The sequence below is a fragment of the Ostrinia nubilalis genome, chromosome 15, assembly GCF_963855985.1.
Source record: "Ostrinia nubilalis chromosome 15, ilOstNubi1.1, whole genome shotgun sequence".
Classification (NCBI taxonomy): Eukaryota; Metazoa; Arthropoda; class Insecta; order Lepidoptera; family Crambidae; genus Ostrinia; species Ostrinia nubilalis.
Window position 1 is genome coordinate 8,958,987 of NC_087102.1, and position 25,417 is coordinate 8,984,403.

Genomic DNA, 25,417 nt, shown 5'->3' on the forward strand with positions numbered 1-25,417 from the left:
ACAATAGAAAGGGCAAAATTGCCTTAGAAAGTACGTGGAAGCAACTTATTCTATAAAGAAAACGTAACAATGAGTGTGCATCAGTTCATATATTCACATCAGTACGCTTATAACTACACAAAAATTGTACCTTAATGATCTTTAATTTCATTTTAATACTGAACACAATTTAAACATAAAAATATCAAATATTTAGTAATATACATATTATTATCACATGTGCCTGTTCAAATCAATTGTAGATCATTATTATTATTGTAGTTTGATTCCGTGAGTTACAGAAAATATATCATAAAAGGTCGACTAAATGAAAACTACAAAAATACACAGACTTACGTATGTTGGCATTGTGCATTATTTGTATATACAAACATGTGTTTAAAATAAAATTACAACATGACACATCTTGATTTTGTGGGGTTATTTTTTGCATTAGCAAGACGATAAAAATTGCTATCGATTTCGCAAATGCAAATAAAATATATTTTCTGATTTTTCATCGAGAGTCACATCTCACGCTGTCACTTTTACCAGCAAAGATTTAAAACTGTAGTTATCATTTAGTCATAATTAACTAGTCATTAACATTACTAAATGGAAACATCCATGATTTCAATGATATTCATTCTGGGTACTTACAATGTACAAGACACATTTTTTTCTAAAAGACTACATTTATAGCCTGACCAGGAACATAAAAACCCTCGCCATGTTGCGGAAAACTAATGGTACTAATTTCTTTTAATGGCAACAGTAACTGAAAACTTCATTGACATGTCACCTTGCATGTCAGTCTATTGCTGTCAAAGTGTAAACAAACTTGATTTTAAATGTGCGCCATTGATTTTGTGAAAGAAATTGCTAAAATCTTTTTATAGTCGTGAAAGAAAAGTGGTTCACAATGTGTTAAAGTATTTGTCGAAGAGAAATACCAAGGGTTCGGACAATATTTTCATTGAATAATGTTTCCAACAAAGGTTGTCAAATTGACTGACATGTTTACCGTATAGTACAGTCCACTATGAAAATTAGCTGTGGTTTGTTTCAACTACCTATTTTAAAGTTTTTTGTCACTTTCTAAGTGTTGAATTTTATGGAATTGGGAAAGAAGTACCGAGTTTGAAGCGTTCATGAGCAGACATTGCAGTTGAATATTCAAGTTCTGAATTTGATTATTGATGAATAATAAAATAAATCCTACTAGCTCGATTGATGGTTTCGTTTAATTTATTTAAACCAGGTTACCTATAATAATATTTTTTCGTTAATTTATGAAAATATCAAATTAGCCCGTAATCCTGAATCCTGATACTATTAATTTAACACAGGTACGACTGTACTCAGTGTTGCACTATCAAATGCAATTGACGCGCCTCTATGCCAGGGTTTTTATGTTCCTGGTCAGGCTATAAGTACCTTACGGTGCTGCTGAGGTCATTAACATTTAAACCATAATAAATGCTGCATTCTATAACAATACAAATGTATACAACTGTGGTAATAACGAGAATACAACCTTTAAACAAGAATGGTAACAACACGAGTGGCACATAACATTTTGTACATAGCTTTGGAACAAGGATTATTATTTAATTTATGGAGTATTCTTGCGGTTGCGTAACGCTTAATGAGGCTAGTCTAAGTAATAAATAAATGACATTTAAATAAACGAATGAACATGGTTGGTCCAGGCCAGAATACGCTTGTGCCTGCGATATACTTATCAGCCCAGTCAGCACCCGACAACATCAATATTACCTGAAAAGAAATTATCAAGATTATCACCAAGTTTTGGTTTATAAAAGTTCCTACGTGTTATAAAATATTGGCAAAATATGATTTTTTAATATTTTTTAAGTTTTCCGTTGATGGTTACTGCATTAGCTCCACATTCGTTTTGGATGAAGATTGAAAACGATAAGTGCAGGGTCAGATAATAAGGAAACCTAGGAACGAGATTTCCAATGACGTCAATCAAGATGAATTTTGTAAACAATGGTAACTATGTTGGATGTTTTTTTGGTTAAATAGAACAAGGTCTTGTTTATTACAAATTCTAAATGATCTATATTTGTTAATTTGTTATTGTTTTAATTAATACAATAGTTTAAGATAGTGACGGGTCGGCGAGGCAGTTTGATGTCCCCTGGCCTAGCCAGCGCGCGTTAGTGCGACCCTCGGATTCACTGGCAGGCTCAGTATGCCTAGGGCGGTAGCTTTGGGGTTAAACACCTGTTTTACAATATGTCTGTCAAAAAACGTTAAAATATCGTTAGCTGTTGTCTTGTCAGTTAGTAATGTCAATGTCACTAAGAAACGTCATACAGAATAGAAGGACGTGCGGATGATTCCGTACGCTTTTAATTATGCTAAGTGATTTATTGTACATTTTCAAATGAGGCAAATTAATATGCAAGTTAAGTATCCAGTGTTTTATTTATGAAAATAGATCTACCGGCCCTTGATAGTACTTACAATTTAAAAGATTAATGCAGCCTGCAAATGTGTACACTTGTCACTGACTAGACAGGGCCCCGTTTTTGAGGAAAACAGGGACCCCGTGTAATGATTGCCCTTCGCTAGGAGTGGATTCGAGTGGGGACCACAGTCGGAAGACATAGTGTGGGCAGGCCCCCACTAAAGCCTGGTCCGTGAGCACGTAGAATCCCGTCCAATGACCCTAAGCTACCCATCCCTATCGCTCGTGCGTAATTATGTTGCTGTCGCGACTGTGCGACGGGCGTCCGCAGTGAGTGTGCGAGCGCGACAGCAATATAATTACGCGCGAGCGATAGGGATGGGTAGCTTGGGGTCATTGGACGGGATTCTACGTGCTCACGGACCAGGCTTTAGGTGGACCGACGATGTTGAAGGTCGCGGGAGGCGCGGCCGCTTGCATGCGGACCAGTCGTTGTGGAAGTCTTTGAAGGAGGCCTTTGTCCAGCAGTAGACGTCATTTGGCTGAAACCAGTGTTGGCACTAATCAATTAATTTTTTAATCAATTAATTAATTTGATTAATTTTAATCATGATTACATTAATCCTGATTAAAATAATCATGATTAAAAAAGTAATCATAATCATGATTAATTTGTTAATCATTAATCAATAATCATTAATTTGATTAACTTCTTAAATGTTCTATCGAAAACAATGTTAAAACATTCAATTCTAATGTTAGATGTTTGGTTTTAGGCTACAATTTTATGACAGGTCATACCTAGATAAATATAAGGTAACCTAGACTGCCCCCCGCCTCCTTCCCTCGCTGAAACTTCCGGTGCAGTCTTCCGACCTCCCGTAGGAGGATATCAGTCCACTTCCCCTACCGTTCCAGCACTTACTTGCAACCCCACACTGCCACCACCTGCCCCCCACCCCTAGCCTCCCCTGAAACTTCTGGTACGAAGTCTCCTGCACCTCCCCAACACGCAAAACCTCCTAGTTCAGCAACCCCACCCTTCTATTGAATTGCCCACGCGTGGCCCTCCCCCCAAACTTCTGGTACGAAGTCTCCTGCACCTCCCCAACACGCAAAACCTCCTAGCTTAGCGACCCCACCCTTCTATTGAATTGCCCACGCGTGGCCCTCCCCCCGAAACTTCTGGTACGAACTCTCCTGCACCTCACCAACACCCAAAACCTCCTAGTTTAGCAACCCCACCTTTCTGTTGAATTGCCCACGCTTGCCCCTACCTTGGGGGGGGGGGGGGGGACTTCTCCCCTATTGTCAGCCAGCCCGCTTACCTTCTTTCCTGGCCCAATTTTGCTGGAGGATACCGGAAGAATAGAAGGAATTGTGAGAAACAAAACTAGTGCGATACGTGTTTTGAGTAGTGAAAATTGACGCAGTTTTTTGGGAAAACGACAGTACAACTCCAGATCCCCCCTTTGCTAGACATTTTATAAGTCGCGGGTACCTTTTCATACACCCCCAACCCTTATCTTATGAAAATAGTAGATAGTTAATCAAATAATCAAATTAACGATTATGATTAATTAATCTTAATCAAAATTTTTGATTTATGATTAATTAATCATAATCAAAAAAATTTGATTATGATTTTAATCATTAATCAGAATAACTTTTTGCCAACACTGGCTGAAACAAACGAACGAGGGGCGGATTCGTACGTACCTAGAGTGCGCGTTAGTACGTCCTGATGACGGGCGGCACGGTCTTGCACTCGCCGCCGTCCAGCGTGGCGTCGATGACGGGCCGGTACGTGAGCTTGGTGTCGCCGGTTTCGATGTCTGTCTCCGCTAGCGTGTGCTTTCTCCAGTGCTTCTCGAAAGGTAGTTTGGTCTGGAAGATTAAGGATCATTTAGATTTCGACCAAAAGGCGTACTCCGATAAAAGTTAGTCCTAGTATCCTTTATTGGTTGTAAATTATACCTAAGAAACAGAAAGTATTTATGTAATTTTTAACACAATAGTTTTGGACATATTCATTGTGTAGTAAGTCACGCGACAAGAGTTACGACGATATCACAATCAAAGATTACTGCCTTCGTATCTGTATCCCCATATTTGCACCAAGTTGAAGAAGGTTCTGGAGTCCTATTGATGAACAATCTTGGATGAAAATTCTTGGAGTAGTCATACTCGTTGCAGCGCGTCTTGTAGTCTTCCACCGCACACGTGATTCCTTCCTCGCAAGCGCTCCTTCTACGATCTGCACCGAGTTGACGGAAGGTTCTAGGGCTACTAATAAATAATCTAGACTACACTGACCTGTCCATCCAGCGGCTTGGAGTAGTCATACTCGTCGCGGCGAGTTTTGTAGTCCTCACGCGCGTGCGCTCCACGCGATTCCTCCCTCGCGAGCGCTCCTTCGACGATCTGAACCGAGTTGATGAGAAGGTTCTGGAGCTCCAAAGTTTCTACGAGGTCGCTGTTCCAGATCAACGAGCGGTCTGATACTTTGACGTCCTTGATCTGCTTGTAGATCTCGCTCATTTGGCGGTGACCTGAGGGAGAGAGAGAATTTTTGAAATATAATAAATACTTCATGCTGCGAATTAATTGATCAATAGATAATAAACTTTGTATAGCAATAGGAAGCTGTTAGGTCACTTGTTTACAAGCCATATAAAACTAATTTGGCAGTTAATTGAGACTTGATTGGGTTGGCAATACTATTAATAGTTTCAGAAAAGCAGGACTTCTCTTTCATTCGAATTTGTTATAACGTTAACCTAATAATAATAAAGTGGTAAGATAATTTACATTCATTTACTTTCTATCAGTAAGTTCAGATTGTGAAATAGCAATTACCCACTTTATGTAAGAAACTAAACCTTACTCCAAAGTAATTTGACTTCAAATCTCTAGATAGGTCCCTTACACTCAAATAACTTATTCTATTCTGTGGGACTCTGAACCTTATACCAACTGTATACGCACCTTCTTCAAGCGTGCTCTGCTGCCGGAAGACAGCTGCGTTCTTCTGCATACACTTCTGCATGCGTAGACGCAGGTCAGCGGTGGGAATAGCTCCATTCGCGTAACGGATCTGGTCCAGGTTCGCGATACTAGCTTCACCGGTTGACTGTAGAATTTTTTTTATTATTAGTGAATAGTACAGTAGACAGTGTATCGAACTATACATTTTTGGAGCAAAATAGCAACTATTATAAATGTATAAGATGCCACAAAATTAGCTTAATGTACTGTCGTCTGTACATAAATCATAACGGTGTCATACTCAATTAACTAGTAAAAAAATGATTATGAGTAAACCATTTTTTTCCTAATCAAGATTAAAATCGGTTTATTTGAAGTCGAATAGTATTTAACGGTATCATGTAAGACTCGCACATAATTATGTAAAATTGAATTCTTCAACCGAGTGAATCAAACTAAGGGCCATATTTTGAAAAGATACTCAAATGTATATTCAATATTAAGCAAACGATTAACTAAATTTGAACTAATCATAGGCCGCAAAAACAATTTTGTCTATCTTCTATCTATGGAAACATTCCGCTTATTGTATCTCGTTTCTAAGGTTTTTTTTGTTGATCCATTTTAAATTATTAGCGGCGTGACGATAAATAATAAACAAACTTGTTGTCAAGTTATGGTAGACACAATAAATCGTTAACAAACAAAAAACAGGCTCAAAAACATATTCCAAAATACGTTATCTCTGTAACTAGTTTCTTCAGTTTATCGTTACTCAAAGGTCAAGGGTAATACTAATTTTAGAGACAATACAATAAAACGCGTATTATTTAGCGTGATAATGGAAGAATACATTAGCTACAGTCGTAAAAACTTAATTACTGAATAATCTTCATTTCCATGACATAATAAACTGCCAAGAGTGAGTCGAAGTTGCACATCATCTACAGACCTCGGCACGGCTTGATAATTTGATATGCATGCAGTCTTCTTATTTATATCGTACTGCTTTTCCTATTAAAATATTCTTCCAAAAAAAGAAAACCCTTTGTTTTTTTTTATCCACAACGAGGAAGTTCTTGGCCTGTATCTCACCTGATGGTAAGTGACGATCAGGCCGAAGGTGGATTTATCTCTGAAAGCAACCTTGTGTTCGAGAATCGATTGATGGGTAAATTAGATCACCCATAAAAAAAGAAGCATAGATTCACGTCCTTGAGCGGCGCCTGCGCATCGCTTGGAAACCATAGTGCAGTGCGCGTCTATCTGGTTGGACGACAGAAACCTTAGCTTAAATGGCATGTCATAAAGGCGATTTTTCTTTACAATTTCTAGCGAACAGACAGGCACTACGCGATTTTGCACGAGCATTTATAGAGAAAACAGCATAGATAGACTCATGTCCTTAAGCGGCGCTTACTCATCATTTCGAAGTCACCAAAGCTGGGCACCGTTAATCAAATAGTTAACTTCGTTAATCGTTAAACCGTTAATAAAAAAATTAACTTCGTTAAACGTTAAAACGTTACATTTAGCAAGAGTTATTGTTGTGTTGTCGAAAGCTTGTATGCAATTTGCATGGAATTTATTCCTCTTTTTAGCCAGACAGTTTTGACAGTTCCAACTCCTTGCCAGACAGTTTTTTTAGGATTGGCCAAAGCCACGATGACCCAAACTTCATAATCCACCAACATTCTAACCTATATTGGGAGCATACGCTGACAAACTTTCAGCTTTTATAAAATGACGTTGGTCTGGCGTTCACCAGCTCTTAGTCTATAGTATCTCAATCTCAGAGCCTTGGTTCAATTACAATACAATTTAGCACCAATGTGCTCGAAAAGACAAATCCAACAAACCCAAATTCGATGCAATTCCGCCGTTTCATTTAGGAGTTCCTATGGCCGCCTCCTGACTCCATCATTAGACCAGCCAATGGTACCACAACATTGCATTGTCATCGTACTTACATAAGTAAGTATACCAAATTGCAGCTCAATCGGTTGAGGAGAACTGGTCTTAAATTCAGTTGCAAGATTTGTCCCACACATACTAACAAGTGAAGTCAATATACAGGGTGGAATTTTGTAATGCCACCTGCCACTCTACCTCCAGTTCATCCAGTCCTAATATTGTAGATAGAAAAAAAAATCTCAAAGAAACCATTCCATTATTTTTGAAAACAAATAGAACTGCATTAAAAGATTTCCAAAAAATATTTGCCACACCCGGGAATCGAACCAACTAAAATCTGTTAAAAATTACACCCTGTATTTTTATTGCATCGATCGTTAGGGTCAAGTATAAGGATGAAATCTCTCTAACAAACTTGATAAATCAAATGAAAGGATATCCATAAAATCTTAAATTATTTTAATTATGTATAGAAATTGTATGGTAGTTATGGTAGTGAATTTTCGAAAAAAATTCGAAAATCTATGAATGCAGTTCTCTTTCTTTTCAAAAATAAAGGAATGTTTTCTTTCAGTAAAATTTTCTATCTGCAGTATTATGAGTACTTTCCCTCCAGGTGGCATTACAAAATTCCACCCTGTATAAGCTTGTAAATAAATAAAAAAATAGCATTTTTTATATCCTATCGACGGACTGTGAGACTTGCCACCGGACCTGGTGTGACGATCACGACCACTCTGGCAAGAGTGTAGCGACGAAGAAGAAGATATCGTTTCTTTCTGGTTACAAAAACTGTTGTTTTGGGTTCTGGAAGTTCCGGCAGCCCGAACGTACTTGTCAGAACGCGTTTTTCTAGTGTTTTTCAGCGTGCCTGCTGTATCTTATTGGTAAATAGTAGGTACTGGATTAACGATTAACGGACTTAGGATAATTTAACGGAAGTTAACGAGTCCGTTAACATTTTTTAAAGTTATAGCCTGACCAGGAACATAAAAACCCTGGCATAGAGGCGCGTCAATTGCATTTGATAGTGCAACACTGAGTACAGTCGTACATGTGTTAAATTAATAGGCTAAATTTATGTATCAGGATTCAGGATTACGGGCTAATCTGATATTTTCATAAATTAACGAAAAAATATTATTAAAGGTAACCTGGTTTAAATAAATTCAAAGTAAAGTAAAGTCTGAGTCATAGTAATATACTATCGGTTCTTAAATTAATTCTAAATTGTGCCAATATCTGGGGTGGTGGGAGCCTGATGACCTGTACTACAGGTATGCAAATACCTATCACAGGCATCAGTCTCACACAAACAACTGTGTTTTATGAATTTGTAATGTGCTTAATAACTTGTGTCATTGTAATGTTTGTGATGAGAAAATAAAGACTATTTATAAAAAAAAAAAAAAAAAAAAAAAAAAAAAAAAAAAAAATGAAACCATCAATCTAGCTAGTAGGATTTATTTTATTATTCATCAATAATCAAATTCAGAACTTGAATATTCAACTGCAATGTCTGCTCATTAACGCTTCAAACCCGGTACTTCTTTCCCAATTCCATAAAATTCAAAACTTAGAATGTGACAAAAAACTTTAAAATAGGTAGTTGAAACACTTGAAACAGACTACAGCTAATTTTCATAGTGGACTGTACTATACGATAAACATGTCAGTCAATTTGACAACCTTTGTCGGAAACATTATTCAATGAAAATATTGTCCGAACCCTTAGTATTTCTCTTCGACAAATACATTAACACATTGTGAACCACTTTTCTTTCACGACTATAAAAATATTTTAGCAATTTAATTCACAAAATCAATTGCACACATTTAAAATAAAGTTTGTTTACACTTTGACAACAATAGACTGACATGCTAGGTGACATGTCAATGAAGTTTTCAGTTACTGTTGCCATTAAAAGAAATTAGTACCATTAGTTTTCCGCAACATGGCGAGGGTTTTTACACAGTAGATAAATCAAACAGTACGGAAGCTTCATACAAACGCTCGAAATCAGACTCACGCACACAGACGCACGCTTTACACGAGCTCTAAGCGAACCTCGCAGTCCATCCGTCGCGGGTGTCGCGCGCGTTGTGTTTTTAATAATAATTTTATTGCATGCGCTGTCCGCTGTATTTTTAAAAACATGCCACGAGTGTATTGCGTAGTATACGGCTGCTTGAACTCGGCATCTTTAAAACCAGAACGTTCATTTTTTAAATGAATCGTAATAATTCTGAATTGAAAAAATGATTAAATATTACTTTTTAAATAAAGTCCTTACATCTGATTTTGTAATAGTTCTTTTTAAATTACGTAATTACGATTTTTAACAATTTATGTGTTCTATTTGATAAAGTAATTTGCTCCGCGCGCTTTTGTAGGTACTAAGTGATGAACTGTATTTAAAATGAGGCAATAGGTATGTGAAAGTAAGTATCCGGTATTTTATTTATGAGAATAGATCTTCTACCGGCCTCTAATAGTACCTACTTAATCAATTTATTCGATTATGTATTCTAATTAACGTTTTATTTTTTTGTTAACTACATAGTCAATTAATTTATTCCATTAGGTATTTGATAATTAAAAAACCTAAATAAACGTTTTAATAAATAAGTAAGTAAGAACCTTATTAATTTTATAAGGATTAAGAGTGCCAACCCTAACACTCAGTTGAAGTGTAGGTATTTAACTCGCCGAAAGGGCTAAGTTTCCGTACTGCTTTAGCCCATATATATACTGTGGTTTTTATGTTCCTGGTCAGGCTATAACTTAAAAGTTAATCCGTTAATTAACGAGTTAATGCCCAGCTATGGAAGTCACAGAGCATCGTCTACCCGAAGGGACCTTAAGTTGCACATTATAAATGCGATTTTCCTTTAGAAAGAAAGAAGTATAGATAGACTTACGTCCTTAAGCGGCGCCTGCGCATCGCCCGGCTTGGCGATCTCAGCGATCGTGAGCGCACAAGCGCGGCCGAATACTACGATGTCGAGCAGCGAGTTGGCGCCCAGGCAGTTGGCAATCAGCGAGCGAGGCCCGAAGAAGTATATTTAGAAACCATAGTGCAGTGCGCGTCTACATGGCTGGACGACAGAGACCTTAAGTGACATGCTATAAAGGCGACTTTCCTTTACGCCTTACTTTCCGCCGCGAACAGAACGGGCAGAAAAGAAGAAAGAAATATAGATAGACTGATATACTCACATCCTTAAGCGGCGCCTGCGCATCGCCTGGCTTGGCGATTTCGGCGATGGTGAGCGCGCAGGCGCGGCCGAACACTACGATGTCGAGCAGCGAGTTGGCGCCCAGTCGGTTGGCGCCGTGAACGGACGCGCAAGACGCCTCGCCGGCTGCGAATAGGCCGGGGACGACGCGATCTTGACCGTTGTAGTGCGTGATCACCTGTGAAAAGATGTAATTGATTTATAATTGTCATTTCTTGAAATAAATCTAGTTTTGTTAAAGCGCCTTGTACTTTGGATGCACTTTGTTAGTCGATAACACGGTCGACATAAAGCATACTGGGCTGTCTAATCAACGACAATCTCTGCAACTGTAACAGGCATCTAGGCTTGGTCGTCGTGAACGAACGGAACGATCGTCCCTAATCAACGTGAATAATGGCTTTTCAAATGGTAGTTCTATGGCATGGAATGCGTTACAGAAATCTCCTGCACTTTGAACGTGGGCCAGAACGATCAAAGAAAATGAGTGATTATGTCGACTGACGATTTTCATTGATTCATGCAGCAGTGATTGAGTTAAAATTATTACGTAATGAAAAATAATGAGCCATCTGCAAATTAAATTAAATTTATATGCCGAAGATTATGACGTCTAGGAGACACCGCGCAAGTGACCGAGTCCTGTCATCGAGGAAGCTCGTTGGTTCTTACCGCCTCGCCACGGAAGTTGGTGGGCGTGCCTCCCATGTCACATGGCAGCACAGGGATGGGCTCCTTGGTGACGTCAACACCCGCGAAGATCATGGTCGTCTCTGACACCGGGCATGTGGTAACCATGACAGACAGTTACGGTTGCCTAGCAACAGTCTCACCTCGCCGCGGAAGTTGGTGGGCGTGCCTCCCATGTTGTAGTGCACAGTGGGCAGCACAGGGATGGGCTCCTTGGTGACGTCGACGCCCGCGAAGATCATGGCCGTCTCGGAAATACCGGGCAGGCGCTGCTTGAGTTGTTCGGGCGGCAAGTGGTGCAGTTGGAGGTGCACGTGGTCTTTCTCGGGACCGCAGCCGCGACCTGGATAGAGTTGACCAATTAAATGAAATGTTTTATTAAGGGGGTGCAGCGCCGACGAAAAATTACGATTTGCTAGCCGAGATAGCGGTGGCGCAACGAACTAACACGATCGCACACAAACTACTTTACAGAGTAGAGACAAAAGAGACTCAATACAGAGTAAAAACACGTATTTCACTAATTTTGCTAAACAAAACGTGAGTTTATAATACTTTAATTAGGAAAAAGGAAAGATTTGATTTTTTGTTGGTATTGCTGCGAAAATTCTTACACAATAAAAATCCTAACTAATATTGATTCTTCTGATGAACAAAGGCGTTAAAAAAGTTTCGTAAAAGAGTATTTTTCCTAGACGTTCAATTCAAATAGGCTGTTAACGTAGCGTCTTTCCATTCTATACATGGCCAGAACGCAAGGGTGTGAAACTAATCGAGTATAGTTTGGAAATAACTTTTTTTTACTAAACTCTTCTAAGCTGTATGAGCGGTTACGCAAATACCGCGTACCTACTACTCTAAATAAAAATGTTATCAATTTATTTATTTAATCCTACCTAATCAGTTTATTTTGAAAAACTACTTACCCGCAAGAGTGTTAAAAATCTAGTTTTATGTTGATTCGATAAAATATATAGTATTATGAAATAAAAATACTCTTAAATGTAATTCCATATTTTACTGAATAAGTATCAAACTAACTTTTTAACACTCTTGTCAAGTGTAAGTGGTGTAGTATAGTTTGAAACGGAGAAGCGAGCATCCACAATACAAATTAAACACGACTGTATTCAGTACGCAAAATTCGTGTATACTTTGTACTGTAGTCGCAGATTTACGAAGAGTATTACAAAATATACACGAGCAGTTTCCTACGGCTGCGTTCTACCCATGTATACAGGGTGTGGTTTTGTAAAACAACGCCCATCTCTGGAGTGATAGTACACATGAAAGTTTATTGCAAGAAAAATATAAATAAAATTTTAACTTATTACTTTATTACTAAAGAACCTCGTTCAAAAGTCTGTTTAAACTTTCGAGACGGCGCTTCCTACCGCCCGCACCACCCCCGCGTACCCCGCTACACCATCAAGCACATGCGGCCGCCACCCCGAGAGAGCGGGGGGACTGACCGATAGCTCGTCCGCAAAATAATATCTACCATTTTCCTGGTTTGATTTTTTCATGATTTTTTTTTTGGCATCAGTGTCGTGTATACTACCACCTCTGAGATGAGCGTTGTTTTACAAAACCACACCCTGAAGAATGGAAAAAGGGGTTAAAGTAACTGCTTTATTTTTAAAATTGGTAATTCATTATTATTACGTACTTGCTTTTTCTCGTGGTTTTAACCATATAAATTCAGTTTGTCACAGTAATATTAAACTTCTCTTTTCTTTTCTCACTTCGCTTTGTGGAAATCCTTGGGGGAGGCCTTTGTCCAGCAGTGGACGTCTTTCGGCTGAAACGAACGAACGGCATAGAAAGGTTCTAAGGGTTTTCTAGCCATATTAACTATAAAATAAGTAAAATATTTTTTCGTAACAATCGAAGTCATAACAAAAGAGATACTACACTCAACATCAAATAAATCGCACCTCCTGCAACAAGCACTTTCAAACGTATGCATCCCCACTTCCCACCAATATTGGCACCATTTAAAAGCCTAGTTCTAAGCTTCATTTCATTAAAGGAAAGGTTTTTACCCCAAAAATGTGTCTGTAGAAGAATCCAGAGTCACTTCTTCAAAAAATAGGCTATTACGCTTGAGCCAACTTTTATGGCTGTAAAGCTGTTAAGTTGGGATTAATCGGTATCCATCTGTTAAAGAGGACACGTGTGATCATTATTTGGTTTTACAACCATAAAATTTGGTCTAATTGATCCCAGAGGTGAACCCAAAGTGAGGTCTCTTTTCAAGTCACATTTATGGTATATGATAATCATTTATTAAGAAATTAAATGTGTTTTTCTTTAAGGATATTTATTGGGCTTTCAAATAACACCAATATTGTTGGGGCACCATAATTGTGTCAGAAGAAAATCTTTAAAGTTCGCGTCGCGGAAGGTGCGGTTTATTTGATGTTGAGTGTATTTGCATGCTCTGCGCTCTACACTACTCTGTAAAGGATTGACAAACACACATTTGACACTTGACAGCTACGATAAAGCAAAGCTCCTGATGATTTCTTCACGGCAAAGTTTTTTTTGGGAAATCAAAAATTCTCAATATTAATGCATTAATACCAAAAACGAAAAAGGGGGCGACCTTCAAAATATTAATTTAAACATTTCCATATAAAAATTATTGTTTCATACGTTAAATTAACAAAGTTCTCGAAGAAATAAATTTTCCATATATCTGCATTTTAAATGTTGTTTATCAATTTTTTACGTATTTATTCAAAATTTCGAAAAGGCGGCGACCTAGATCAAGGATTGGGCTACCCTACACAAGTTCCTTTGATGTATTTAAGTCACTAATCGCAGAGCACTCGTGACTTAAAATATGACAATTTTAAGGATTCCGTGCAGGACCCCCTTAAGGTGCGTAATCCGCGGCCGGCTACGCTATATTTGGACGGCAAAAATAATACTTACGCGGCCGCGTGCGTTCTCTTTGACGCGCGACCAAAAACCGACAGACGGTGGCTCGCGCTGCGAGTTGGTACGCGTACCCCAAGTGAACGCGTAGCTGCAGGTATGGACTAGGCGTTCCGGATACGCGTAAACTGAGGACGCAATCCGTACGCACCTTTATATTAATGCATCCTTTATAAGGGTTACTCACGCTCATTAGTTGGCGCAACTGACAAGTGACAGAACCCTACACAACAGTGGCGCTACTCCAGAGTGAAAATGCGATAGCTTCAGCGCTCCTTACTCTATGGTGACGCACACCAGTGAGCCCAAATACGGTAGCCCTCATTGTGTTCACTAATTGGCACCACTGGCGGTTAATGTCTTGTGGCTAAGAAGTTGGCCAACTGGTAAGCTCTGACGGGTAGGACTATAGGATTTTCAATCAATAGATTGGCGCCACTATCGAGTAAGCTATATAATTGAATAAATGATTGTTTCATTTAAACTCTAATTGAATCAACCAATAGATCTTCATGTCACGAATGATTTTGCATAGTAAATGACAAAGTTTAAATTAAGAGATCAATATAATATAATATCAATATTTTCAAAATACCTTTTTGCAAGCTGAATAGAAGAAAATAAATTAATGTTTTTTTCCCAAGAGGTTAAATTTAAAATGTAATTGTAAAGACAATCAATCATCACAATGCCACTTCAACATAAGATATTATCAAAGGCTTTAATTTATCGTTTAAAATATTTTATAGTAACTAACAATGCATACCTTCCATGATCTCCACGGTCATAGCCCTGGACACGACGTCACGGCTGGCCAGATCCTTGGCTACCGGGGCGTAGCGCTCCATGAACCGCTCGCCCTTCGCGTTGACCAGGAATCCACCCTCACCTCGGCAACCCTCGGTCATGAGGCAACCAGCTCCGTAGATACCTGGAATATACATAGATATGTAATAAATAATAATGCTGCCATGAATGGATGCGAAGACCATGTCATAAAACAGGCCTCATAACTGCCAAATAATAAGAAAGGTAGAGGACGCCCATTGGCCACCTGGCGGTCCACTTCTCACACTTGACCTTCACTGGTTGGGATTTTATTGGCGGTCAAGCTGTAGATCCTGGCTACACAGGAGTTACAGTGGTGGGAAAGAGAGGTGGGAATAGTCCCGTGGCGGTCCACGGTGGCCAAGGACTTGAGAGTGCCCAGAAAAATATTTCGGCAACCCAGGACAGACTGTCCTGGCGCCTCAGTACAAGGAGAGCTGACCCCAAATCATGGAAAATAGGGCTACGGAAAAGAAGAAGTAACGATGCTACCACAATGATTTAACAGATCGTTCGTTTCAACCAAAGGTTGTCTACTGCCGGATAAAGGGTCCCCTAAGGATTTCTAGAACGATCGATCCTGCACTGCCCGCATCTACGAGGAATAGGACCAGTACTAGATTTTCGGTTCACCGTGTGGGTGGTCTACCTACATTACATTTTCTTGTACATGGTCGCCATTCAAGAACTTTAATTAAGCTTTAAAAAAACTAATTAAGCTGACATGATTTCTAAGGGCAAAAATGTAGCTAAGTAGGTACGGCTGTTAGCTCTAAACTTAAAAGCATTTGATTGGTCGAATATTCATAGGTTTGAATTTGTTCTTGAGTATATTTCTACTCTAATACATAAGTCTAGTAGTAAATTATTATGTAACATTGGTTTTAGTATCGCGCTTGACATTACAATATGCTATAGAAGTACATGGGTAAGCAAACACATAAAGTTAATAAGTACATTGTTTTACATTGTTGATTTTCTTAAATCACATGGACTTTTATGTTACGATTTTAAATAATAGTGTAGGATTGTTGATTTCTATTCTTCTACTTGTTGTTGGAATGCCAAATAAACATCAAGTGTTTTTACTGATAAATTATTGTTGTTCGTCTCTTTACTAAATGATCATCTGTAGTCTGTACATAGGACTTTGACTTTATTATTTTAGTCTTGCAATATTTTATTAATGATACTGAAGTACCTACTCGTTTAAGTTTTCTGTATTTCTATTGTAAGATACGGTGTATATTTGTGTGAAAAATTCGTGACTTCTCACTTTCGCGAATAATAAAGTATTCAGTCCGTACAGATAATAAAAATATCAAAACCTTTTCATAAACCTAATACAATTTTAATGCATCTCATTCTCAAGTGCCTCTATAAATGCGGATTACATAAGCCCTCGTAATGGTCGAATGTAAACAAAGATTGCAGAGTGTTCGAGATTATGAATCACTTAGATATTATATGTAATTTGATAATCAGTATCAACAGGCCTAAAGCTTATAATCAGTAACAGTATAAAATGCGTAGAAGTAAAACGCACGGCAAAATTATAGTCAATAGATTTTACAAAATTAAACGACAAGACCATGTACAAAGCCACAAGTCTATGGTTTATTCAACGCATCAGAAATATAATAATCATTTTCGTGTTTGATTAAGATAAGTTATCAGATGACGTGAGCAGCTGTGTGGGTGGTACGGCGTTGTTTATTGTTATATTTGAATAAAGGTATGATTTCGTAGCCGCATTCATGCAGCAGCAGCAGACTACCTGTCGTCGCGACTTTTTATGAATAGGCTCTCAATGCTACATGCTATGACACGTCGTTAGCAGGTTTTTATAGATTTACGTAAAACCATTGCGTCGCGGCGCGGCGACACTTCGCTTGCTGCGAGCGGCACCACTAGTTTCCCTTGGATTTGTAAGAGACCTTACACAATACGCCGCCGCGTTTTCTATGCAGCAATCCAGGGCAGTAGGTACTGCTGCGTGCAGCGGAGTACACAATCATAATTTAATTCTTAATTATGAACACCTATAACTCTTAATTATGAACACCTCCTATAACTCTTAATTATGAACACCTATTTCTTATGATAATTTCGTGGAGGATCCAATTACAGTTTAACCTCTGTTCTTGGCATGGAGCCTGAGTCAACATAATAACTACGCCTCCTGCTTCAGTATAGACACTCACCGGTGGGATGTGAAACTGCACGAACTTCCTCATATCCTCGTTACGGACGCGCGGGCAAACGCCTCGTATCTAGATTGGAAACTTACCATATTATTATATGATGTCGCTGTGACAGCAGCATTTCTGTTCATCATTGCTGTTATAAGCAATGTGTTCTGTTTATGGGCATATTGCTGCGACACTGGCCCCGCCCCCTTTTCACATCTCCCTTTAGTTTCTGCGATATGTGGTAGCCACTCACCGGTGGGATGGAACTGCACGAACTCCATGTCCTCGTTCTGTAAGCCGGCGCGCGCGGCCATGGCGGTGCCGTCGCCGGTGCACGTGTGCGCCGACGTGCAGCTGAAGCACGAGCGCCCGGTGCCAGGATCGTGTTCTTGGCTTGGAACCTGAGTCAACATGATATAGCTACGCCCCCCTGTCTTAGACACTCACCGGTGGGATGTGAAACTGCACGAACTCCATCATATTCTCGTTACAGAAACGTGTGCGCGGGCAAACGCCTCGTACCTAGCTTGGAACCTAAGTACCATATATGACGTCGCTGCTGTCATCATTGCTGTTACGAGCAATGTGTTCTGTTTTTGGGCATATTGCTGCGACACTGGCCCCGCCCCCTTTTCACACCTCCCTTCAGTTTCTGTAATCTGTGGTAGCCACTCACCGGTGGGATGGAACTGCACGAACTCCATGTCCTTGTTCTGTAAGCCAGCGCGCGGGCAAACGCTTGGACCCTAAGTACCATATATGACGTCGCTGCTGTCATCATTCCTCTTACGAGCAATGTGTTCTGTTTTTGGGCATATTGCTGCGACGCTGGCCCCGCCCCCTTTTCACACCTCCCTTCAGTTTCTGCGATCTGTGGTAGCCACTCACCGGTGGGATGGAACTGCACGAACTCCATGTCCTCGTTCTGTAAGCCGGCGCGCGCGGCCATGGCGGTGCCGTCGCCGGTGCACGTGTGCGCCGACGTGCAGCTGAAGTACGAGCGCCCGGTGCCGCCTGTCGCTAGGATCGTGTTCTTGGCTTGGAACCTGAGGGGATGTGAGGTAGTACATAAATCACCTGGCAGTTGTTCCGTAAAACTTCAACCACAGTAAAGGTTCAGCCAAAGCAACGCGATTAGCCGGCGTGCAGCGATGGTGACCAATGCTTTTAAGTCTTGGCTTATTCCACTATTATAATCTCCGTTAACGCCAATTGGAACTTATAATGGGGAATAATGTATTAAAAAGTTCATTAATCCCCATTACGTTCAAAATAAAATCCTAACATAACGGGGATTAATGAACTTTTTAGTTCATTATTCTCCATTATAAGCTCCAATTGGCGTTAACGGGAATTAGTGAACAAAAAGTTCACTCATCCCCGTTGACGGGGATTGTCAACGGGGTATAGTGGAATAAGCCCTAAGTGGGCTGATCGCCATAGCTGCACGCCGGCGTCGGCGTTGGTTTGGCTGAACCTTTACGCGTGCAGATCGCGCCGGCTATGGCAATCTGCACGCGTTGGTGTGGTTGAAGCATAAGGCTACGAAAATGTTAATCTTCATAGAGTTTGTATGAAAAAATATCTCTGACTTCGTTTGCGGATTCTGTTATTCAAAGTTAAATGACTGAATGATACAATTTATTTCCAATCAAATTAAAATTGCATATTGCAAATAACAAAAATTAAGCAGAATTTCACAAGTTGTCCAAAGGATTATTTGTGAATAGTTTCAGATTCCTCATGTCTAGTGTTAACCTACATGGAGAAAAATATCAAATAAATGAAACAAGACCGTTAATTTATACAACCGACGTCATTCAAAGCTGAAAATGGTGGTATTTAATTTATTGTATCGTTAGAATAAATGCAAAGAATAGCTTGGTTTTCCTCTATGTAAAGACAAGAGTTTGTAAGTAAAGACAAGCTATGTTGTTTATGTCTCTATGTTGTTACGAGTACAAAATAGAAATTACATTAGTTCTTCTACGTTATTTCGCGCATAAAATTTTAAAAAGGTATTATCTATATGGTATACTAAAAACATAGAAAAATTTACAATTTCAATTACCTAGGGCCTAGGCGTTAAGAAATTTTGAACCTTACAAACGTGTCTCAAGGTCGAAAATCAATTAATAACTTACCTATGCAAGGTACCATCTTCCAGGTTCAAGGCGATGCATCCCTTGCAGACGCCGTCTTCCATTAGTAAGTCGAGCGCGAAGTATTCGATGAAGTATTCACAGTCGTAACGCAGAGACTGGCCGTACAGGGTGTGCAGTAAGGAGTGGCCAGTTCTGTTGATTTAGGAAAGAATAAGTTTAAAAGGCCTTTGTCCAGCAGTGGACGTCTTTCGGCTGAAACGAACGAACGAACGAACGAAGTTTAAAAGAAAGTCGTAAAGGTAGCAGGACAGGACGCAGAAGCGCTGTACGCAGGCCGCTACCAATCGATCAACATGGAAAGCATTGGGGGAGGCCTATGTTCAGCAGTGGACGTCCTATGGCTGAAATGATGATGATGATGAAGTTTAAAAGAAGCTGTACCAATTATAGTCCTAGGTTGCGTTGCGTTTTGTGCTTGACATTGCCTAAAAAGATACTTTTAGATACTGGTGCAATAATTGACAGCCTTAAAATATATTAAATGCATAAATAATTGACATAGTTGTGCAAGAGTTAATGTGCGCAATTCGATCCCAACTATTTGGATCGAGTGTTCATTATCCGTGTCGTGAGTTACACTCAATTAATTACTACAGCAAATTAGTACTTTGCTCTTTACGTTTGAGAACAAGTTACAACTCTTCGTTCGTTCGTTCTACAACTCTTACTGATAAGAAATAGCAAAACAAGCAATATTGTTTATTCAGGTGCTAGTATTGGTAGAACTGAAACATTACGAATATTTTGAAAATTAAAAATAACGAAGCTTTAGAGTAGGCACACACCGTTGATTTTTAGTTGGCCGATAGTTGTGCCCGATTTCAAATTGTATGAAGAATCGGCCAAATCGAATCGGTGTAGTGTGCGCACTCCCATACTGATCAACAGCCCGACTAAACTATCGGCCGACGAAAAATCAACGGTGTGAGCCTACTCTTAAGTAGCTCGGATGAGGGAGCGGTCGCCCAGCAAGCGAAGGGTCATGGGTTCGATTCCCGCCTTGGGCAGTTCGATTATTTCAAGTTATTTATTATTTTCAAATTAGTTTCAGAGCTGAAAAGTAAATAATTACGAATATTAAATTGCTACTTATTTCAAGAAAAAATAATTACCTGTCAGCAACGGCACAGCATCTGTGAGCCTGTCCTCCCTTCCCGAACTTCAGGGACTGTCCACCGAAGGCACGCTGGTAGATCTTGCCTTCAGGCGTTCTGGAGAACGGCATTCCGTAGTTGTCGAGCTCGATTACCGCGTGCGGGGCTTCGCGTGTCATGTAGTGGATCGCATCCTGTTATTAGATGATTGCTTGTCATTATAATGTGTTGTTTATTCAAAAGGCACAAGGCTAAGCGCCCTTGGAGATTGCTATTATCACTTTTGCATCAAAGCATATAATAATCATAATAATAACATGTTCTGAGACAGTTGATAATTCAAAATCAAAAATTATATAACAAATACTACAAATCAAAGGGAATAAATTACGTTGACATTAACACAAATCGAGAACTGATAGTGAGATGTAATAAAATGTTGGATGAGATAAGTAATCCTGGATTATTGCTGAAACTCCATAAATCTCTTTTATCAGTATCCACACTTCATAATATCAAGCAGTGGAAAATCTGGTCAGTTCTAGTCTTAATTTTACATTAAAACTTGGAAATTCATGCTGTCATGTTCTTTTAAACTTATTTATTTACACATTTCACTGTTCCAGTAAGTGTCCAAGTCATTCCAATAATTAACATGTAAATTAAATGTTAAGTGATTTATCTTTGCTAAATGTATTTCCATTTTCAGTAATTCTTAGAAATTCTTGAATTTAAAAAAAAGAAAACCTACTTATGTCTGATGGGAAACTGTTAGGTTTTTGGCTGAGCTACACAAAATCAAAGTTTATAGAGTTTTATACCTGATCTCCAAGCCAATCGGAGCCCTTAACAGTGTCGTACATATGCCATAGCCAACTGTCCTCTTCCATGTTACCTGTTGAATAAACAAAATATTTTAAAATTACATATTTAAATGTAACCAAGTTAAAAGATGTTCACAAATGCAGTGTTTTGTAAATGAGACATTGTACGGCTTGTGTTAACATACATGACAAGTAGTAGGTACATTTGATGATAATAGACTTGAGTTATTATTCTATTATGTATGTAGTACATGTATGCTATTTTTTGATGAAGGAGTTCGATTTATAATTACATCGCGCTACATGATAAACTAAGTAGGTAAAAAGATTGAGTCTTATTTTTTTAAGAAAACAAATTATTATTATCATCACAAACACTAAAAGACAGATAAATATGTAAACAAACAAAAACTTTATACCTAAAGCAGCATTGATTCCTCCTTGTGCAGCTACTGTGTGAGATCTTGTTGGGAATAGTTTTGTTACGACCGCAGTCCTGAAGCCTTCCTGCACCAGACCGAAGGCCGCACGGAGTCCTGCTCCTCCAGCTCCGATGACCAGAGCATCGTGTTTATGGTCAGTGACAGTGTATGCCTTGGTCGTGTTAGTGTTCGAAGAGGCATTTCTTTGGCTGGCACCTCCAACAGCTAGGTGGAGGTTTCTGTAGACATGTGCAGCCTAAAACAATTTTATATCATATTTATGGAATATTTTGTGAAACTGTTGTAATATTTGGCTTTATTAATCAACTTGTGACATGATGCATGTAATCAGCATTTACAGTTTATGATAATTAGTACATTCTAGAAACTCTTGATTCTCTCTTAATCTTTATTTTAAAGAAATAGCAAAAGAAATTTAAAAACAGGTGTAAAATATTTAGTAACCATTTGAATGTAATCGAATAAGACGAAATTATTGTTATGCGTACAAAAAGTATTATATTGCACCCAAGATTTAGGGTAGGTCCAGTATGTACTTATGTTACCAAAATATTTTTGTTTAGAAAGTCTCTAGACATGACTAATATTTTTAACATTACGTCTGGCTTAAATTAATTTACTTCCTTATTCTAGAACCTAATTTGAACACATTTTTAGTAGTACCAAATGGCGCAATAGTTGTCGGTGTAAATTCGATAAAAACATATTACATAACATAATTTCACCAAATCGAATGATGACCACATACCAATGTTGCAGGGCTACGAGACATAGCGGCTTTCATTATTGCACTCATGATGGAACTCTCTGTCCGCACCTCGAGTACAAAATTTTAAAATAAATTTAGGTGAAATTCACATTCACGCAGCGATTGCGCTCGCTTCGCTCGCCTCGGTTCGTTTATGTCAAAGTTGTCAAACGGACGGAAGAAGAAGAGAAACGTCATAAATTTTTTTTATGGAAAGATAGAACGAAACGCAAACAAAAAAAATATATTGAAGTTGGTAATTATAACTATAGGGCGTGTCGTGCTCGTGTGCCAGTTTCGGATTAGCAGGAAGGTATACATTTAACTATAAGGTGCCGAAATTTATATTACGCTCACACACGAGAGCACGGCTCACATTTTTCTTTCACACAGTTTAAATATTTACCTCCCTCCTCCTTTAAGCTCCTCTTTCTCCATTAGATAAAGTTTTTCATGAGTCTTTCTGCATCTTCACAAACATCCTTGACACATAACAAACATAATGGCTAGTTGGTTTTTCCACTGACGTATTTTTATTTACTTGACACAACACAGCACACAGCTTATTTCATTGTTGGCAGCTGTTGAAATCTATTACGTGCTCTGTGGTTGAAATGTCAAAAATCAAAATAGAATTAATATTTACAAAATTATTTTTACAAATAAAACTGCTATTACGTGCTCTGTGATAAAACTTGTGAAGATTAACTAAATTGGTCTAATTTAATTTTATTATTTTATTGCTGTAAAATGGCAGACAATCCCAGCAGCGATGGCCTATCTGAGGCTGAAAGATTGAGAGGTAAATGCTTGAGGTTATTCGCATTAAAATACCATTAAAATTGTTTATAATTCTGTTAATTATTAGTAATTTCGAATCTTCGTTACGACATGAGCCATTTCTGTGATTTCAGAAGATGAACTGGCCCGCGAATTGGAGCACAGCGATTCCAATGAGGACGATTCACAAGAAATATCTTTGGAAGCTGAAGAAAAGTTACTCAAGGATGAACCCGAATGTTAGTTACTTTTTTGTTTAACCAATTTCAATACATATTTAATTCCCTTTAGTAGTAAGACTAGTCAGTTTGGTTTTGGAATAGTTTCGTTTTCTTGGAGTGGGCACAATGCCAAGTCATTAAACCATGAATCTTGCCACTTTAATGTTTTTAAACTTTCAGATACAACCTTAATGAATTATGGTGAAAGTGTACCAACAAGTAATTTAGAGAGTGAAATTATTGAAACATATTCAGATAGCTCACTGAACGTGGAGACAGTGCACAGGGCAGATGAGCTAGGCAACGTGTACACTGACAATAATTCTGACACCTACATTAGCTCGCAGGGTGACCCTATGAATGACCAGTACGACTCCTACATTAACGACTACTCATTTGACAACTCAATATCAATGGAACAAACAGCTCCATCTGACGTAACTCAGGATAATATTGATATTACAGAAGAAACTAAGGACAATGTAGAATTATCAGAGATGAATGATTACCAACAAAATGACTCTACAAATTATGAATCTCAAACTGCTGAGGAATTATTGAGTGAGAAAGAAAGGGAGAAGAAAAGTAAAAAGGAATTGGAGGAGGAAGAAAGAGAAAAAATGCAGTATGTATTCATGAAATAAATTCATTTACTAATCTTTTGAAGTTGACAACTATTTATGCTGATTATTTTTATTATTATAGCTTTATATTCCACATTTTTACAGTTTGATTCAATTAATCTGTATCTCTTGTTTGTGGCCCCACTTGGGTAAAAGCCTCCTCCATCTTTTTCCACCTTTCCCTGTCGCTGGCTATGTGCATCCAATTTTTCCCTGCCTTGTTTGTTATGTCATCGACCCATCTTTTCTTCGGCCGTCCTACGTTTCTTTTGCCTTTTATGCTGATACTAATCAATAATTTTGTTATAGAGTTCTCGTATCCAACTTCACCGAAGAACAACTAGATAGGTATGAAATGTACAGGCGTGCTGCATTCCCTAAGGCGGCCGTGAAGCGTCTAATGCAGACCATTACCGGGGGATCTGTCGGTCAGAATGTTGTCATTGCAATGTCGGGTATTGCCAAGGTGTTTGTAGGAGAAGTTGTGGAAGAAGGTAATTATTATTTAATAAAAAAATAAACGTGATTAATAAAAGGGCCCAGTGACCCAAGAGGCCCCAGTCTGTTCTCATAAAAGATCTTTCTCCAGATAAGAAGGGCCTCCCTTGATCCTCATGTGCCCAGGGCCCCTAGTAGGTTAAAGACTGTGTTCAAGTGAAATAATGTGGACTTTTGTGATTAAAATAATAATTTATTTTTAGCACTGGAAGTCCTGGAAAAATCTGGAGAGCCTGGTCCTCTGCAACCGAAGCACCTAAGAGAAGCTCTGCGCAGACTACGGATGCGCGGAACAATACCAACAAGAAAGGCTCATAGGAGCATGTTCAGACTATAGCAAGTATTGTATAAAGTGTGGTTTTTTAGCTACTCACAAAATGTAAATATAAACAAATCATTTGTTCTTGTTTTAGTAATAAGTAATATAAAGGAATTGTATGTGCCTAATTTTATAAATATAAAGTACATTGACTTCAGCAATAACATTTTATTCAATACTTTGTGAACTTTCCATCTATGCTTAGATACACTGTCTTGCCTAAAAACTTGAACTGCTTTATTACTTCTAACATTAATGCATATCTTGTGTGGCAAAAGTTCATGATTTATGTGTAATATGTATAATAATTAGGTTACGTATCATGAAGTATTAAGTATAGTATAGTAGTAGATAGGTAGTTATTTTTTTTTGTAAATTTTATACAATTTAAATGAGATATTGACAAATATTAAAAAATAAAGGAGATATTATTACCTATATGCTTTCTATTTCTATTTGTATCTATCAATAAAATGATTTCTTTTCTA

General features: G+C 38.5%; 2 protein-coding genes across 2 annotated transcripts; one reads left to right on the forward strand and one right to left on the reverse strand.

The window, feature by feature from the left end:
• Nucleotides 1–70: 70 nt before the first annotated feature.
• Nucleotides 71–22,655, reverse strand: LOC135078932 (succinate dehydrogenase [ubiquinone] flavoprotein subunit, mitochondrial). The gene is made up of 13 exons (XM_063973532.1): nucleotides 22,489–22,655; nucleotides 21,717–21,975; nucleotides 21,295–21,368; nucleotides 20,492–20,667; nucleotides 19,359–19,511; nucleotides 18,103–18,260; nucleotides 14,961–15,125; nucleotides 11,395–11,594; nucleotides 10,542–10,739; nucleotides 5,408–5,552; nucleotides 4,736–4,971; nucleotides 4,139–4,306; nucleotides 71–1,758 (listed from the first exon to the last, which is right to left on the reverse strand). Exons 1-12 carry the CDS (start codon nucleotides 22,534–22,536, stop codon nucleotides 4,151–4,153), a joined length of 1,968 nt encoding a protein of 655 aa, XP_063829602.1. The 5' UTR covers nucleotides 22,537–22,655; the 3' UTR covers nucleotides 71–1,758; nucleotides 4,139–4,150.
• A 443-nt stretch (nucleotides 22,656–23,098) lies between these two features.
• LOC135078894 (transcription initiation factor TFIID subunit 11) lies at nucleotides 23,099–25,367 on the forward strand. Its single transcript, XM_063973469.1, has 5 exons — nucleotides 23,099–23,290; nucleotides 23,403–23,507; nucleotides 23,670–24,114; nucleotides 24,422–24,606; nucleotides 24,814–25,367. The coding sequence occupies exons 1-5, from the start codon at nucleotides 23,239–23,241 to the stop codon at nucleotides 24,945–24,947; spliced, it is 921 nt and encodes a 306-aa protein (XP_063829539.1). The 5' UTR covers nucleotides 23,099–23,238; the 3' UTR covers nucleotides 24,948–25,367.
• Nucleotides 25,368–25,417: the final 50 nt, after the last annotated feature.